Source organism: Meles meles, chromosome 16, assembly GCF_922984935.1.
Source record: "Meles meles chromosome 16, mMelMel3.1 paternal haplotype, whole genome shotgun sequence".
Classification (NCBI taxonomy): Eukaryota; Metazoa; Chordata; class Mammalia; order Carnivora; family Mustelidae; genus Meles; species Meles meles.
In genome coordinates this window covers 58236883-58255296 of record NC_060081.1, presented here as the reverse complement: position 1 = coordinate 58255296, position 18414 = coordinate 58236883, and the positions used below count along the sequence as shown (strand labels likewise).

The 18414-nt window shown below is 46.4% G+C and overlaps 1 protein-coding gene across 2 annotated transcripts in view; it reads right to left on the bottom strand.

Annotated features, from left to right (window-relative positions):
- Window positions 1-18414, bottom strand: part of ZNF341 (zinc finger protein 341) — a 45916-nt gene that overhangs the window by 13783 nt on the left and 13719 nt on the right. For both annotated transcript variants that reach the window (XM_045981389.1, XM_045981390.1), the window contains exons 5-10: window positions 15607-15858; window positions 11349-11544; window positions 10252-10342; window positions 8798-8991; window positions 6865-7055; window positions 2717-2925 (exon numbers count right to left, since the gene is read on the bottom strand). In XM_045981389.1, the coding sequence (XP_045837345.1) occupies window positions 2717-2925; window positions 6865-7055; window positions 8798-8991; window positions 10252-10342; window positions 11349-11544; window positions 15607-15858 (1133 nt within the window). The remainder of the gene's footprint in view (window positions 1-2716; window positions 2926-6864; window positions 7056-8797; window positions 8992-10251; window positions 10343-11348; window positions 11545-15606; window positions 15859-18414) is intronic.

The window sequence follows — 18414 nt, the reverse complement described above, 5'->3', positions numbered from 1 at the left end:
TGGGCCAAGAGAGCCGATGGCTCCCAAGGGTTCCTGGCACTGTAACCCTCACACAAGAACCTAGGAGAAGAGACTGACTGTAAACACAGGGCATCAGGCTCAACCCTCAGCCTACAAATTCCAAGACCAGAGCTGGGAGGCTTCCAAGGTTCCAGACAAGAATTCGAATCTCAGCTCTGTGCTGACACCGTTATTCTGACAAGCAGGTCACTTCTCCTTCTGAGCCTCAGTGTCCTCATCTTCCAAAGGGGGAGAACGCCATGGTCATGGACTAAACTGTGTCCCTCCAAAATTCATATGTTGAAGCCTTGGCCCTCAATGTGATGGTATTTACAGATTTACAGATGGGACCTTTGGTGGGTGTGTGTGGGTGTGTGTGGTGTTTGGGTTTTGATGAGATCAGGAGGGTGGGATCCTCATGATGACAAAGTGCCCTTATACAATCTTTTTTTTTTTAAGATTTTATTTATTTATTTGGCAGACAGATCACAGGTAGGCAGAGAGGCAGGCAGACAGAGGGGGAAGCAGGCTCCCCGCTGAGCAGAGAGCCCAATGTGGGGCTTGATCCCAGGACCCTGGGACCATGACCCGAACCAAAGGCAGAGGCTTTAACCCACTGAGCCACCAAGTGGGTGGCTCAGTGGGTTAAGCCCCACAAAGTGCCCTTATAAAAAGAGATCCTGTGTCTGTGGCATTTTGTTGTAGCTGGAACTGACTAATACCACGGCCTCCACCCAGGATTGCAGGGATCAGTGTCCCCAAGTCAGAGTTTGGCACATAGTAGGTGGTCCCTTCTTTTTACTTGCCATCTCACTCCAGAAAGCCACACACTCATAGGAACTCGCAGATAATCCACAAATCAATCAATCTTTCGCTTTTGCAAAAGCAAAAGAAAGTGTCCCCTGAGTTTAAGTGGGAATTATCCATCACTAATCAGAAATCTCTGTCCCTTGACTGGCCAAAGCTTTGCTTGGGTTTCCTGCCTCTCTGGCTCCACTTCCCGGTCTCCTCCATGGCAAGAGGCCCTACACCCATTTAAGTTCCAGTCCCCCTGTCAATTTCTCAAAGCTTTTGTGATTTCTACAGGCCCTTCTTACCCTAACCCTGGCCCTACCTTCCCCTGTAGGCCACATCTAAACATGCTCTCCAGTGCGCCCGCGTGGCTCAGCGGGTTAACCTTCAGCCTTCGGCTCAGGTTATGATCCCAGTATCCTGGCATTGAGACCCATATCAGGCTCTCTACTTGGCAGGAAGCCTGCTTCTCCCTCTCCCACTCCCCTGCTTGTATTCACTCTCTCGCTGTGTCTCTCTGTCAAATAAATAAATAAATAATTTTAAAAATCTTCAAAAAAAAAAAAATAAACATGCTCTCCCACTTCCACTATACACAATGATCATTCGAAACCACTTGCTATTTCATTTCATATCTCTACACTTGCTGTTCCTTCTGCTAGGAATGCATTCTACCCTACCTACTTGGCCAACTCTTACTCATCCCTGAAAACCCAGTTCAGATAGCACTGCTTCAGGGACACTTTCCGGGCCCTAGGTCCCACTGTGCTTCTTATATACCTTATATCTATGTATATATTAGCATTTTATCCCAATACCTGTAGGTGTATTTACACACTTCTCTCCCAAAGGAGCCCATGTTCTAAGCTCAGGATCTGTTGTTACTTATCTCTGAAGCCCAGAGTGACATCCGGGAGTTACACTTCATTAACAGAAGTTATTGGATAAATCCCTGCCCGCACAAGTTTGTACAGAAAATCAAAACCATTCCAACATGAAAATATTCACTAAGAACTGGGAGAAGGCCCCTGACAAATACCCCTCCTTGTTTATCACTAATACCGATTCCCATGCATTATGAGCTAGGCTTTGTGACGTTGGTTGAACACACCGCAAAATGGCTACAGGGCAAAAATGTGGATGTGATCTCACAGTTATGAAAGTGATATTGGGGGGGTGCCTGGGTGGCTCAGTGGGTTAAAGCCTCTGCCTTCAGCTCAGGTCATGATCCCAGGGTCCTGGGATAGAGCCCTGCATCGGGCTCTCTGCTTAGCAGGGAGACTGCTTCCCCTCCTCTCTCTGCCTGCCTCTCTGCCTACTTGTGATCTCTGTCTGTCGAGTAAATAAATAAAAACCTAAAAAAAAGAGAGAGAGAGAGAGAGAAAGAAAGTGATATTGGGCACCTGCAGATAACCCATAAGGAAGGTCTGGAAGACTAAAGTGATATAAAGGATTCTCAGAAAAAATTACCCCCAATAAAATCTACACCTGGTTCATTCCTTGATCATTCTAAGAATCAGCCTCTGGCTTCAACTTTAACCTGAATTTCATAGATTATAAAACAAGTGAATCTTATCTTTATCATTTTTGTTTTCCAGTATGTGCTTGTTCATTCTGTTTCCATTCCAAGAATCTGTATACCATTCTGAGTGTAACCTAAATTTTGAAGATCATCAGATATAATCATATTTTCATACTATTTTTAGTTTGGGAAAAAAGATCTGTTTTCCACTATGAATGAAAAAATATTGATTTCCCCTTTTTTCATATTATTTTTTTAGGATAAATGTCTACCGAACTGAAGAATGATATAAGGAGGGCCAGCATCTTCTCCCCCAGGTCCTCAGCAGTCAGAAGGAGCCAGATGGCTGAGCCCTGGGGTCCCTGCGTAAAGAGGGGGTGTGGGCGGGGGGAGATCACATACTTGTAGACAGCGCTGTCCTTCTTAGGGCTGTGCTGCGGCAGGAGGCTGTGGGAGTACTGGTGCACGCCCAGATCGTAGAGCGAGGGAAAGTCCTTGCCACAGAGGTGGCAGCGATAGCTCAGCTCCTCCTGGTGGCTCTTGATATGCTCCAGAAAGGTGTCGAGCTTTGGGAACGTCTGCGCACAGCTTTTGACCACACACTTGTATACCTTGAGGGAAGACACAGACCAGGTGACCAGAGGCAGAGGTTCCCCTGCGCCCCTGCTCCTGGAGCTCTGTTTTATCTTGATGAGACAGTCCTCTCTTCTCAGCCAGTCACAAGGCCCCAGGACCTTTTCCTCAGGTGCTGTGTGTGACCTGGTATCTTTAGAAAAATTACCCCAAGCCGGGAAATGCAGTGAAAAGATGACATTGTGTCCTTCCAGAGCTGTACTAGGGTAGTGGCTCTCTGACTTGAGCGACCACCGCAGTGACAGGTTGCCGGGCACCGCTCCTGGACCATCTGAGTCAGCAGGTGTGGAGAGCCTGAAGACAGGCCTTCCTAACGAGTGCCCAGGTGACGGGTGCCAAAGCCACGGCTCTGGGGATCTCACCCTGAGAAGCGCTATCTACCAAGCCTGCCCGGGGTCATCCCACTCTCTGGGGGTTGTGCCTTGTTTTGACTATTTACTATGGATTAGGAGCCTGACTCTAGAGTTAAATATTAACTTGCAGAAAACAGCTCCAATATAAATGATTTTTGTCAGATAGCAGAGATATCCCCAAAGGTCATGGGTTTTATTGTCCTGTAGGACATTAACCAGATTTGAATCTACCTTAACCATCTCATTTGAATGTTCCTTTCTTTCACCGACCTAACTATACGTAGGTATGAATACCAGTATTCTATATCCTCTTTTGAACTGGCTTTGTCATCCTTCTAGTTTCCTTATTAATGAGTTATGTAAAATTCTGGCTCATGTTCACTATGTTATTTTTATGAGAATTAGGTTTTTAAATTTTGAAAATTATACTTTGACAAGCATACTCCTGATTACCTATATAATTCCACTTGCTGCTTCTTCCTAACAAAGTGAACCCTGATTTGTTCAGGGTGCCAACAAGCCCCATTAAAACACTTGGTCTCCCTGGATCCCTTGTATCTACTGTCAGCCATCAGGCTCCTTTCTTGCCAGTGATATATAGGCAGCAGTCTTTAGGGAAGGCATTATTTTCAGAACACAAAAAGCAAAATCTTCCTAGGAGAAATCCCTCTGCTTTTCTCATTTGTCCTGACTGGAATACAGTTGTGATGCCTGGAGATACAGCAACCATTATGCAACCTTGAGGATGGAAGTCACATGCTAAGGAGGCAGGGTCACAAACCAGAAGTAGCCTGAGTCTACAATGACATAACTGATCTGCTATACAAGCCCAATGCTGCTTACTTAGGGACTTCTTGTGACATAAACCTAATTAGTAAGCTAGTTGTCTATTATTTGCAGAGTAATAATGAATTCCTAAGTGATAGAGCATACCCACTGGCTCTGACTAATGAGAAATCTACAGAGGGCTTCTAGGAAAGAAGAGACACAGAGAAGACAGCCCATTTTTGCTATGTCTAGACCACTGCCTAGAGTGACTACCATCCCAGGACCACAGGTAAGTCATCGGTACAGAACCAGGTCATATCCTCAGGTGGCAGAGGTAAGAGCTAGAAGGACATTGGGTCCTTGATGTTGGGTTGAGTCAAATGACTGTCTCAGGCCTGGAGCTGTGCAATCTTGGGTTTTTCAACACCCTTGCGTTGCAATGACAAGCCTCTTCATTGTTTAAGCAATCTGAGTCAAAGTTTTCTGTGATTTTCCCCAAGGGTATCCCAACTAAACACCATTAATCCCCTGCTGGGAATCTAGGATAAGGGACAAGTCGAAGATTTGGATGAAGATTTGATTATAGTGACGCTCACCATTGTTTTGCTTAAATAGCAAAATATAGTTCATATCCTACATGTTAAAACAACAGGATTTCTTAAAATGTAGCTGTTAAAAATGATGTTTTTTTAAAAACAGTGACATGAGAAAATTCTCAGAATAAAAAATTAGGTTAAAAAATAGAAAGCACAGGGGCGCCTGGGTGGTTCTGTGGGTTAAGCCTCTGCCTTCGGCTCAGGTCGTGATGTCAGGATTCTGGGATCAAGCCCTCCACATCAGGCTCTCTGCTGAGCAGGGAGCCTGCTTCCCCCACTCTCTCTGCCTGCCTTTCTGCCTACTTGTGATCTCTCTCTCTGTGTGTCAAATAAATAAATAAAATCTCTAAAAAAAAAAAGAAAGAAAGCACAAATCCCAAGAGAATTTATGCTTATTAAAAAAACCTAATCTCAGGGGCGCCTGGGTGGCTCAGTGGTAAAATCCTCTACCTTTGGCTCAAGTCATGATCCCCGGGTCCTGGGATTGAGCCCTGCGTAGGGCTTTCTGCTCAGCAGGGAGCCTGCTTCCTCCTCTCTCTCTCTCTGTCTGCCTCTCCGCCTAATTGTAATCTCTGTCAAATAAATAAATAAAATCTTTAAAAGAAAAAAAAAAAATCTCAAGAGGCCCCATGTGGATAATTACACTTATACAACATTCTCAAAATGACAAACTTATAAAGACAGAGAACTGATTAGTAGTTTCCAGAGGCTGAGAATGTTGGGGAAGAGGAGAGCAGGTATAATAATGACAGGTAGAATGAGGAAGATCTTTCTGGTGATGGAATAGTTCTGTACTGCGACTGGAGATTTTACCTATAACAGGTGGTAAAATGGCAAAGAACTACACATCGCTTTATACCCATGTCAGTTTCCTGGTGTAGCTCTCAGGCTGTAGTTACACACGATGAAACCATAGAGGGAAAGTGACTGAAGGGTATAAGGGACTGCTCCCTACTATCTTTGTAACTTCCTGCAAACCTACAGTTCTTCTGAAAGAGAAAGTTTTTTTTTTTTAAAGCTATCAGAAAAAAAAATACAATTCAAAATTATATGTATATACAGATCCCAATTATAAGAAAAAAAAAACCTAGAAACTCTACAAAATAAGCTGGATTTTGTGCTGCATTCTGGGGAGCACATATTGCAAGGTGGTTAATGACATGGGGTTTAGCTCTGAGCCCCAACCCAGTCAGTTACTGGTGGTCACTCTGGATAGGTCACTTCGCCCCTTGGGGCCTCAGTTTCTGCACTGGGATGTACTGAAAATGCCTATCGCTAAGGTGGTTATGAAGATTAAATACAATCTTGAGTGTAAGCATTCAGCAAGGTGTCCAGCATCTAACAAATGCATTCTTCAACCTATACAGTCTTTAGATATTTCTGAAATTTTTTAAAAATATTATCTTTATTTATTTATTTATTACTTTAGAGAGAGGGAGAGAAGGAAACCTAAGCAGGCTCCAAGCCCAACGTGGAACCAGACACAGGACTCCATCTTACTACCCTGAGACCATGACCTGAAACCCAAAATGAGCCGAAATCAAGAGTCTGATGCTTAACTGACTGAGCCACTGAGGCGCTCGGGAAGTGTACGCTTTAAAAAGGGTTAATTTTGTGAGATGCAAATTGTATCTCAATTAAAAAAATAAAAAACAGGGGCGCCTGGGTGGCTCAGTGGGTTAAGCCGCTGCCTTCGGCTCAGGTCATGATCTCAGGGTTCTGGGATCGAGTCCCACATCGGGCTCTCTGCTCAGCGGGGAGCCTGCTTCCCTCTCTCTCTCTCTCCCTGCCTCTCTGTCTACTTGTGATCTCTCTCTGTCAAATAAATAAATAAAATCTTTAAAAAAAAAAAAAAAAAAAAAAAAAAAAAAAAAATAAAATAAAAAACAAAAAAAGACTGTGGTCCTAAATCCCCATAGTAGGTGTTTAGACTTTAGAGTTCCCTGGAGTATTGAGAATTTTTCTCATGTCCGGATTCTATTTTGTATGATGTATAAGTGCTGGGTTTCCTCCCTTGGCCTAGCACCACAGTGGCCCCACCCAGAGAGGGGAAGCCTGGCCTATCACGGGTGGTTAGATGGTAGCTCACTGCAACTGGGGCCCACTCCTGTCCCTTTCTAGGCACCGTTCAAGACCCTGGCGCCAGCCGAGTTTCCCATCTCCGGTGGTTGTGGCCTCCCGCTGCCCACCACCTGCTTACCTGTTCATTCTTATGCTGGGTCATGTGGGACTTGAGCTGGAAGTAGGTGCTGAACTTGCTGGGGCAGAACTGGCACAGGTAGGAGCTATCGATGAGGACAACCTGCTTGGCCTCCAGTTTGTCCCCTTCGTCCTCACCTGCAGCAGGCAAGGCCTGGGGCTGTGTGGCACCCGGCAGGGACTGGCCCAACCCTGTTGAGAAAACCAGGGAAGAAGGCATTGAGACTGGCAGAGGAAGAGTCAGAACAGAGGGCCACGACGTTCAGGAAGGGTGCACAGAGCACCCGCCATGTGCTGCTGGGTCTGCCCTGCCACCTACCATGTTCCTGGTGTCGGACACTCTACTCAAGGCCCTACACTCACATTCAGCTTTGCGCACAGATACCGCCATTCCAGGTGTCCACCTCCTGAATGCTTACATCCTGACTGGTAAACAGCTACTGCCTCAAATCTCCGCTCACTGGCCTTTCTCTAGGCCTCTCCAGATTTGTTAAAAATCTGGAACACTACTCCCGGCTGCATTCATCATACCTCCCCAGCCCCCCGTTCCAATTACAATCATTTGTTTAGCTGCCTTTCCCTCACTTTTTGAGGACAGGGGTCTCTGACTCATCTCTACAGAGGCCTCCATAAATGTTTGCTATATGATTGAAACCCTGATGCCAGGCACTATAAGAATTTTGAAAAAAAAAAAAAAAAAAAAAAAAGAAAAGAAACAGATGGGACGCCTGGGTGGCTCAGTCAGTTGGGTGAGTGCTTTCGGTTCAGGTCATGATCCCAGGGTTCTGGGATCGAGTCCTGCAGGAGCTCCTTGCTCGGAGGGGAGCCTGCTTCTCCCTCTGCCTGCCACTCCCCCTCCTTGTATGTGCTTACTCTTTCTCTCTCTCTTAAAAATAAATGGACAAAGTCTTTAAAAAAAAGAAAAGAAAAAAAGAAACAGATCGTTCCCCAAGGAGCTCAAAAAAAAAAAAAAATGCACAGGGCACACAGAGATTGGCTAAACATACTGTAGGGCTAGTTCCAATAGCAGGCTCAAATATAAGTGGCCACATGCCGCTCGTGCAGCAAAACACCCCCTTTGTTCACTGCTATGTAGTGGGCTATGCCCACCCGGGGGGACTCTACAGGAAGGGCTTAGGCCCTGGCCCTACACTGTCCAATACAGAGGCCACGAGCCACATGTGGTAACTGAGAACTCAAAATTTATGGCCAGTCCATATCTAGATAAGCTATATACATAAATAAACCCTGGATCTTGAAAACTTAGTATTAAAAAAGAATATAAAATGTTTCAATGATAATTCATTGATAATTTCTTTATATTATATGCTAAGATGGTATCAGATAAATAAAACATGATTAAAATTAATTTCACTTTTTTTAAGTATCGTTTTTATGTAGCTACTAGAAGGTTTTAAATTACATATGTTGCTCATACTATATTTTTGTTAATAGCACTGCTCAGGGCCTAGTAAGTCCTCAAGCCCCATACAGAATAGGAATTAAACCAGTATCAGATCAGGGACATGATCATTAGCTCAGGGACAAGTGATGGCTCAGAAGGAAATCCTACAAAGTGTAAGGGGCCTTGGAGACCATCTGCCCAAGGAAGTCAAATAGGTTTCAATTTCAAGTCAACTAATAGTGACTGCCTGTAGCAATATACTGAGAGTGATTCTGAGGCAGGATCCAGGCACAGCAAAAAGGCCAGGTGATGGATTAGTGCTGTCTTCCATGGGTACAGTATTAGAGTGAGGCCAGGCTTACTATACATTTGTCATCCCTCCTTTCATGCTATGCCCCATTTTATAAATAAAGTAGACTGAAGCCCAGAGAGGTCAAGGAGGTTGCCCAAGGTCACACAGCTGGGAATAGAACCCATGAAGCTTCAGAGGACAGGTACGGGCACGATGGCATTCCCCTCTTCAACCTACCTGTGTTTTCCTCGTCCTCCTGCCTGCTGGGGTTGAGGGCCATGACCTGTACGGTCACAGAGTTGCGAGAGACAGTGCCACCGCTCCTCCCTGGAGGCCACACCTTATGAGTCTGCATGTGTTTCTTGACGTTAGATTTCTGGGCAAAGGCACGGCCACATGCAATGCACTGGAAGGGCTTCTCACCGGTGTGGCTGTGGGGAATAAAGCCCGTCAGCGCCCTCACGTAGGAACTGGGATGTGACCCCAGCAAAGGAGCTCACAGCCGCCAAGAAGGCCCAGAGAGAGCCTGTGGATGCCACTGGTCATCATTCTGACACCATGAGGACAAGCCGCCAGACCGGAGGCAGAAAGACCCTGGGACCTTGGTGACATTACGGAGTTGCTGAATCAACCAGCCCTGTAGCTGACCTTCTCTGTGGGCCCTCCCCATTCAGTGAGATAAAATACTTCATAAATGTTTAAGTGCTCTCAGAGAGGGATTTATTCTTTGAAGAAGAAATGGCACAGTCACAGCATAGCACTTGTACCATTATTTAATATTTTCCTTCAAATAAATCCACTTTTTTAAAACTTCAGATAATTCAAAAATTAAGCTTCCTGTTGTCATATGGAAAACCCCTGATCATAAAAACAAAGTAACCAAAAATGCAAGAATTTATAAAACAGTATTATTACGATCTATACAGCTGCATTGTCCGATAAGGTGGACCCAAGCCACATAGGACTATTTAAATTTAAATTCATTAAGTTAAATTAAAAATTCAGTTTCCCAGTCATACTGGCATCATTTCAATGCTCAGCATCTGCATATGGTCAGCGGCTACCCTACTGGACAGTGCCAATTTGGGCATTGCCATCACTGCAGAAAGTTCTATTGAGCAATGGTAGTGTAGTTTGGTGAGGTCTTTTTTTTATTTAACTTAATTTAAAAATTTTTTTTTTAAATTTTTTTAAAATTTAAATTTAAATTCAATTAATTAATATATAATATATTAATGGTTTCAGAGGTACAGACCTGTTTAGGTCTTAATCTCAGGGTCGTGAGTTCAAGCCCCACACCGGGCTCTATTCACAGTCATCTTTGCAGAGTGTAGCACGCCCCCCCCCCCCCCCCAGGTCAGCCCTTTCTGCAGAAGAGAGGATTGAGGCATCCCTCGCCCCTGCAAAGACCCCACAGTTCAAGTACATTTCTCCCCCGACCCCGCCTGGCTCAGACCTTCTTCGCCATAATGGGCCGGCCCCACAACTTTCACAGATCCCTCTTACTGCTCCTGAGACAGAAGAGGGAAAACCGACCTGACTTGGACAGAAGGTCTGAGAACTGTGACAGGATGGGTGGGGCCTTGGCCATCACCCTGGCAAGAGGACTGAGCAGGGAGCCTTGTTTCTACCATGGACGGTCCTCCAGCCAGGGCTGCCAAGGAGCCACCTGCCCCACCATGCCTGGGTACCTTCGGATGTGCTGCTGCAGGTCGAAGTTTTTGGTGAATGACTTGTCACAGTACGAGCACTTGAGTTTTTGAGGCTTGGGCTTTCCCGCAGCTGAAAAACAAGGTGGGGGATGGGTGGGGAACAGTGAGGCTGGGGGTGTAAGTGAGGGCAAAAAGAGCAGCCTCCTATCTCTCTACCCCTTGGACGTGGGGCCAGAAAGACCCATGCACAGACAGGCAGGGGAAGCAGCACAGAGCCTCTCACAGTGCCTGGAGAAGGAACGCCCAGAAGATGCTCAGCCTGGAAGAGCAGAAACACCTCTGAAAGGCTCCCCTTGGCCTGTGGATAAAAATCCAAACTTGGTGCTGTGGCCTACAGGGCTATGCATCCTCTGCTTCCTGCCAACCTCATCATTCTCTCCATCCAGCTGCAGTGGACTCCTTGCTAACCTTGCAAGACCTCAGGTGATTGATATCTGTGTCCTCCCCCTCCACCACCACTTTCTAACACTGCCCCTGTCCCATTGCTAGAATCTCTGAAGGGGTTACAGACACCACCGCTTGCCTGATATCCACTGCCCCCCTTCTTCCCTCAAAAACCCCCAAATAATGAAACATCAATATTCCCAGCTAAAAGAGACATTTCCCAGCTTCCTTTGCAGCTAGATAGGGTCATATGACTAAGTTGTGATCAATGAGGTGGAAGCAAAAGCATCATGCAGAACTTCCGGAAGCTGGGAGATGCCCCTTTTATCCTTTTTACTGCCTGGAATATGAAACTGATGACCAGAGCTCCAGCAGCCATCTTAGATGGTGAGGCACCCTGATGACAGAAGCTATGCCCTGGGGGAAGCAGAGCAGAAAGACTGAAGAAATGTAGGGACCCCATGACCACAGAAGCACACGATTTCCAAACTGCCTGCCACTGGCCTTGTTTTGCACAGGAGAAAAATAAAATTCAATCATTTTAAAGTCACTCTTACTTTGGACTTCCCACTACATACAACCATACTTTATCCTAACCATCGTAAGAGGGAAGATCAGAACTAAGCAGCCTTATGGACAGGAGAAGGCTGAAGAAAGAGAGGAAAGATGCCCCTGGCAGGTGGCGGGCCCACCTTCTGGGAGTCCACTGGCACCTTTGGCCCGGCGGGTCTTCAGTGTTGGTGGGGAGTCAAAGGTGGCCACCGTGCCCCCTGTGGCGCTGGTCATGGGGGCAGCCGGGTTTGGTCCTTTCGGTTTGAATCCCTGTTTGCCAGGGCTGTACACTGGAGGGGTGGGGTATACTGGAGCCTCCACACACTGGTTTGGCACCTAGAAGGACAGCACAGTGAGGGAGAGAGGCCTGGGAAGGATAGAAAAGAACTAGACCAGCCAGGGGAACCCTCACTGTGGTCCTGGCTAATCTCAGCCAGGATCGCAATCCTAACCCCTCCATCTGGCTCAGTCAGCCCAGTCACTCCCAAGACCCTGTAGAACTTCATGGAACCAGTAGGCTAGAAGCAGCTTTGGAGCCAAGCAGTCTGGGTTCAAATCCTGACTCTGTCACTTATCTAAGTGATCTCAGAGAAGTCTTCCAACATCTCTCAATTCCCCAGCTGTAAAATGGAGCTAATCAGAGTACTCCTCTCCTTGGGTTGTAGTGACGATTAAATGAGTTAACATGTGAAGAGCTTAGAAAGGTGCCTAGCATACAGTAAATGCTCAATAAACATTAGCTGCTGTTATGGCATTATTGGTAGTAGTAGTTTGTTAGCAAAGGAGAACCAGGAAGTCAGAAGGGTCTGTGTCCCCACCAGTAACCCCGCTTCCTAACTGACCCTGCCTGATGCCACACCAGCATCTCTCAACTGAGAACGGACCCTGAAGCCACAAAAAATTCATTCACACCAAATGAATTCTGAGCCACTCAAACCTCGTTAACACTAAGCTTATGCCATGACACCGGGGCATTGGGAAAAACTTCATTAATTCAATGATTTACTCATCATTCATTGGTTTTTCCAGGCTGGCTTATCCAAAACTTCACTTCCTATCCTTCTCTGCTTTTTTCTTTTTCTTTATAGACTTACCATTATCTAATAAATTATGTGTTTTACTTATCTATTATCTGCCTTGTTCCACAAAGGCAGGGACTTTTGGCCCGCTTTTGTTTACTGTTCCATCCCAAGCCTTGGGTCATCCTTGCCACAGAGTGGACATTCAATAAATATTTGCTGAACCAGTGAATTCATTTTTATATTCAATATAATGAACATAAAAAAGGTATACTTGTTCACTGAGGTGATCGAAATATATTTGTCAGATATATTTGGTCTTCATCCACAGTTCCTGGATATGCTTCAGAGCCAAAAAAGTGAAATGGGTGTCTTATTATTTTTGTTTATTATTGATGAAAGTGACTTTTGGCCTGATCCAAGGGCAGGCTGGTTGCCTAGAGGACCAACCATGTGCCTGATGGTTTGGAACGTTCAGTCCCATCCCCCAACCTCTGGGGAATGAGGAAGGGCTGTGAGTTCAACTAGCCACAGCCTATGACTTAATCATGATTATGTACTGAAACCTCCATAAGAAACCCAGAGGATTGGGTTTGGACAGCTTCCAGGTTGACGAACACATGGATGCGGGGTGAGTGGGATACAGAGGCTCCATGCCCTTTTCCCACACCTCACTCTATGTACCTCTGCATTGGGTTGTTGATCCCATATCCTTTACTATATCCTTTAATAAGCTGGTAAATGTAAATGTTCCCGAATTCTACGAGCTGCTCTAGCAAATTAACAGAACCTAAGGAGGAGGTTGCTGGAACTTCCAATCTGTGACCTGTCCATCAAAAGCACAGGTTGCGGGGCACCTGGGTGGCTCAGTGGATTAAGCCACTGCCTTCGGCTCAGGTCATGATCTCAGGGTCCTGGGATCGAGCCCCACGTCGGGCTCTCTGCTCCGCAGGGAGCCTGCTTCCTCCTCTCTCTCTGCCTGCCTCTCTGCCTAGTTGTGATTTCTCTCTGTTAAATAAATAAAATATTAAAAAAAAAAAAAAAGCACAGGTTGCTTGCAACTGGTTAAAGTGGGGGTGAGGGCAATCTTGCAGGACTGAACCCTTAACCTGTGGGATCTGCTGTTATCTCTGGGTAGATAGCATTAGAAATGAGTTGGAATTCTTGGACACTGTGCTGGTGTCTGAGAATTGCTTGGCATCGTGAGGGGGCGGTGGGAGTGGGACCTCACCCAATAAAGGAATTGGGTCCAGGAACGAGAAGAGTTGCTATTGGTGGATGCATGTGTTGGGCATCTAATATGGCACCATCTAGTATGGTAGGTGCTTCTGCTAGATCTCGTCTGTTGGCCTTTGACACCATTCCTACACGTTCCATGCTCTCCCCTGATATGCACATTCTCAGACTCCCTTACCAGCAAGGTTCTGAGCACAAATTGGGTTCTGCCCACAAGAAGCACCTGCAAGAGATCTGGAAGGCAGAGAAAGGTAGAAACTGCTTTCCTCTGGCAGCAGAGGCGGGAGACAGGAAGGTGTGTGGTCCTAAATTTTGGATGGCTGGCTGAACCCTCCATCCCCCTCCTGACCACCAGCCTCGAGGACGGCAGCACAGCGATAGAATCCTACGGCTTCCCCGGCTCTGGGCACAGCCGGAGCGTCCTGGCCCTCTGGGCCAAGCAACAGTGAATCTGAAAACCAGTGGCCTCTGCCAACTCTGCCCTTTGCTCCGTCTAGCCTTCCTGAAGCCACCTTTATAAGCACCTGGCCTCCTGCACTAAATCCCTTTGCCAGAAATGCCTAGAGTGGTCCCTATTTTCCTGACTGATACAGAACTCAATAAATATCACATGGACGAATTCACCTGTCATGCAAGTCATCACTGAGCAATTACGTGATGGCCACTGGGTTTGCTCTCTTTATCAACAGCTCCACAAGGGGAGTTCCCATTCCAGAGGCAAGGAGACTGAGGTCAAAGGGCCCTATTTCAGACACCTACTATAGATGCGCCACAGGCCAGGGACTCTGCTAGGAGCCAAGGATGCCAGATCAAAGAAGACTCGGGCTCTGCCCTCATCCACGTGGGAAATGAACAGCAGCAGCTCCCCCTGGTCTGGCCCCCTCCGCCTACCAGGCCACCATCATCCCCTCAGCATCGCACTGACTTAATTTTTTTTTTTTTAAACTCAACACAGGGAAGCTTGCTCTGTTCCCTCAGGCTAGGCTATATCCCCTGCAGGCTCTCATAACATCATGCGGTTGGTGGTGAGATCTCCCCACTGGTCTGGTTCTCCTTAGAACCATGCTCTCTAAACATGGAATGTCTGTATGGCCATACTGTAAGGTGAGTGGGGGTTAATGTGACCTCAAGTGTAGCCTCTTGGTGTCAGCACCATGCCCCCTAGCACTGGGGTCAGGACAGGTTCTGAACTCTGAGCACCTTGAGCTTGTAGCAGGGAATGAGTATAGCACACAGGGTACACGGACCGGTTTTGTGGCTTCAATTCTCTAAGCTCCAAGAGGCCACAGGCACTTCTGCTTGCATAACTGTGCCTCTCCCGCTGCTGTGAGCACATGCCTGGCAAGCCCGCTAGGGGATGAGGGGTGCCCTGGAGCAGGGCTGGGTTACCCAACTTGTCCCACCTACAGGCCGTCCTATAGCAACTGACAGCTGCCATCTCTGCACACCTGGGAGAGCCCGGCCAAGGTCAGCAGAGTTGCCAAGCAAGCCACATAGGTTCAAGAACAATGAACACATTCTGCCGTATACCACTGAGGTTCTGTGGAACTTTCTTCCACAGCCCTAGCTAACCCATACACCTAGATTATTAAAAAAATGTTCAGAGCCTGGGGCACCTGGGTGGCTCATCGGTTGGGCGTCCAACTCTTGATTTTGGCTTGGGTCATGATCTCGGGCGTCATGAGATCGAGCCTTGTTGGGCTTCTGCGCTCAGCGTGGAGTCTGCTTAAGATCCTCTCCCTCTGCCCCTCCCCCTGCTCTCCCTCTCTCTCTCGGAAAAAAAAATAAATAAAATATTTAAAAATGTAAGAGATATTCACATAGATAATTTTTTGGAATCTTTTCCCTAAAACACTGGTGTTCTCAGAATGTTCTGAGCCCTCCCCTGAGGGCAGCTTCTATTTCTGCTACAACCTCTACTTCATACCCCCTTCTCAAGCCTTGCATTCTACCGTTACAGGTATGATGGCTGGATTAAAGTCCTTCTCTCCCATGATGCGGATACCCGCCTGATCTGGTTCTGTCTCCCACAGTACCTCTGGCACCGTCTGGTACACGGCTGGTGCTCAGGAAAGGTTCAGGTTACCCATGATAACCAGAACCAGTTTCTCTCCCTCCACCCTAAACCCCGAGCTCCGCTCACCTCCAGGGGTGGGTACGGCTGCATTCCCAATGCCTGGATCTCCACCGTGCCGCTCCCAGCCAGGGGCGCCGTGGCACTGTACACCTCCACCACACCATTGCCGCCAGGGTTGGGACGCCCAGGAGGCCCCAGGCTCTGGGGTGGGGGCGGTGGGGGCTGGGGTGGTGGGGGTGGGGGCAGTGGCGGAGGGGGTGGAGGAGGTGGAGGAGGCTGGGTGAGGTAGCTGGGTGCGGAATGCATGTTCAGGCTGCTCTGAAATCAGAAAAGAGAATTAAAGCGTCACACCCTCTTGATACCAGCTGTCTTGTTATCGGCCAGGAAGGACATTGGTCTTAGCCAATGACGTGGAAAGAAGAGCCCCTCACAAGGCATCTCAGTGGACAGGGCTGATGGGAGGCATGGCAACAGTCATGAAGAATACAGAGGAAGCATCAGCCAGGTACCATTACCCCTTTTCTCTAGGAGAGTCGACAAAAATGGCCCAGCTTGGACACCTGAGTTGATCTAATAGCCCCAGTGTTGCTGTCCTAGGAGGGCTTGCTTGTGGGACCCGCTCTTGAGTGGCCTCTGAGATCCTGCCTTGTGGAAGGTTGCTTAGGACCACTAAGGCTATTTTGCTCCCCTGGGGCACTAGGTCACCTAGATCATTTGTACAGACACTGTGATCTGGGGTGAACACTTCCTTTCCTTCTAGGAGTATGGAATTTTGGTCACTTTGGCACCTACATGACCAATTCCCAAGAGAAGCCCTGAGCCTTAAATCTTAGGTGTGTTTCCTGTGCAGAAATATGCACACTCATTGCTGCTCTCCTCTGCTGGAGGAAAAAGTGTTTTGGGCAATCTCTCCCCACTGCCCCAAGAAGAGGAACTTTGGGAACCTATGCCTCGATTCCTCCAGACTCCAGCCCATGTCTTTTTCCCTTGCTGATCCTGCTGTGTATAGGAATAATAGGATATATATATATTATATATTTATTTATTTTATTTAATAATATTATATATTATTTAATAATTATTGTATAACATAATAATTATTATATAATATATAATGTTATGATTAAATTAAATAAATTAATTAAATTATGTATATATAATATAATATATATATTATATAATAGGAATAAACCACAGCTACCAGTACAACTATCCCGAGTCCTTGGAGTCTTTCTAGAGAGTGTGTGGGTGGCTGTAGACCCCTGAAATGCAGCCACTGACTTCTAGAAATTTATTCCACAAAAATAAAATCAGGGTGCCTGGGTGGCTCAGTGGGTTAAAGCCTCTGCCTTCGGCTCAGGTCATGATCCCAGAGTCCTGGGATCAAGCCCCGCATCGGGCTCTCTGCTCAGTGGGGAGCCTGCTTCCTCCTCTCTCTCTTTGCCTACTGTGATCTCTGTCTGTCAAATAAATAAATAATATAAAAATAAATAAATAAAATCTTTAAAAAAAAATAAAATCAAACAGGTGGGCGAAGATATATGTACATGGATGGTTCTCTATTAGTTTTTATAACGGCGAAAAATGGCAGTGACCTACATGTCTGTTAACAGAAGCCTGGCTATGTAGGCGAGGGTCCATCCACACAATGGAGTATTTTACAGCTATTAAAATGATCATGATCACGAACCATAAGAGACTATGGACTCTGAAAAACAACCTGAGGGTTTTGAAGGGGTGGGGGTGGGAGGTTGGGGGAACCAGGTGGTGGGTAGTAGGGAGGGCACGTATTGCATGGAGCACTGGGTGCTGTGCAAAAACAATGAATACTGTTTTGCTGAAAAAATAAATAAATTAATTAAAAAAAAAAAAAAGATCGTGATCATGGGTGCCTGGCTGGTTCAGCTGGTAGAGCATGCAACTCTCGATCTCCAGGTCATGAGTTCAAGGCCTGCATTGGGCAAAAAGCTGGTGACCAGTATTTCATAATTTCATAAAGGATGCTCCCCTCAATTACTATTCCTTGGGTTCCACAGTCAAACATGTTTGGGGAAAAATCTGGGGTGACAATAATCAAAAGTGTTTTACTGCAGGGAAAAAAAAAGTGAGGGACAGGGCAAGGAAAGAAATAGAATGTCTCCACCGTAGGCTGCTTTGACCAAAGATTCTTTGTGTACTGTAACATCCCAAGGAGCCACTATTCTGAGGAACATTTTGGAAAATACTCATATAGAATTATAGGCTCAGAAAATGATTTTAAGCAAAAGGCAAAATAAAAAAAAGCAAATTTCAGAACAGTGCATATTAACATGGTCCATTGATATAGCTATGTATATTATAAATGTATTTATATATAAAGCTGTTCCTCAGGTCATCTGGGTGGCTCAGTTGGTTAAACATCTGTCTTCCACTCAGGTCATGATCCCACAGTCCTGGAATCGAGTCCCATATCAGCCCCCTTGCTCAGCAGGGCACCTGCTTCTCCCTCTGCCTCTGCTGCTCCCCCTGCTTGTGCTCTCTCTCCCTCTCTCTCTCTCTCTGACAAAAGAAATAAATAAAATCTTTCAAAAAAAAAGCTGTTTCTCTATTTGCATTTAAAGATCGGGGAAGCCAGACACCAAAATTCCAGCAGAGTTTTCTTTGGGGAGAGAGAGTATGGGTGGCTGATTAATTGATTGACTTCCCAACTTTTATTCTTTCTTTTTCAATTGTTTTTAAAGATTTAATTTTTTTTTAAAATACTAATTTAGGGGCGCCTGGGTGGCTCAGTGGGTTAAAGCCTCTGCCTTCGGCTCGGGTCATGATCCCAGAGTCCTGGGATCGAGCCCCGCATCGGGCTCTCTGCTCTGCGGGGAGCCTGCTTCCTCCTCTCTC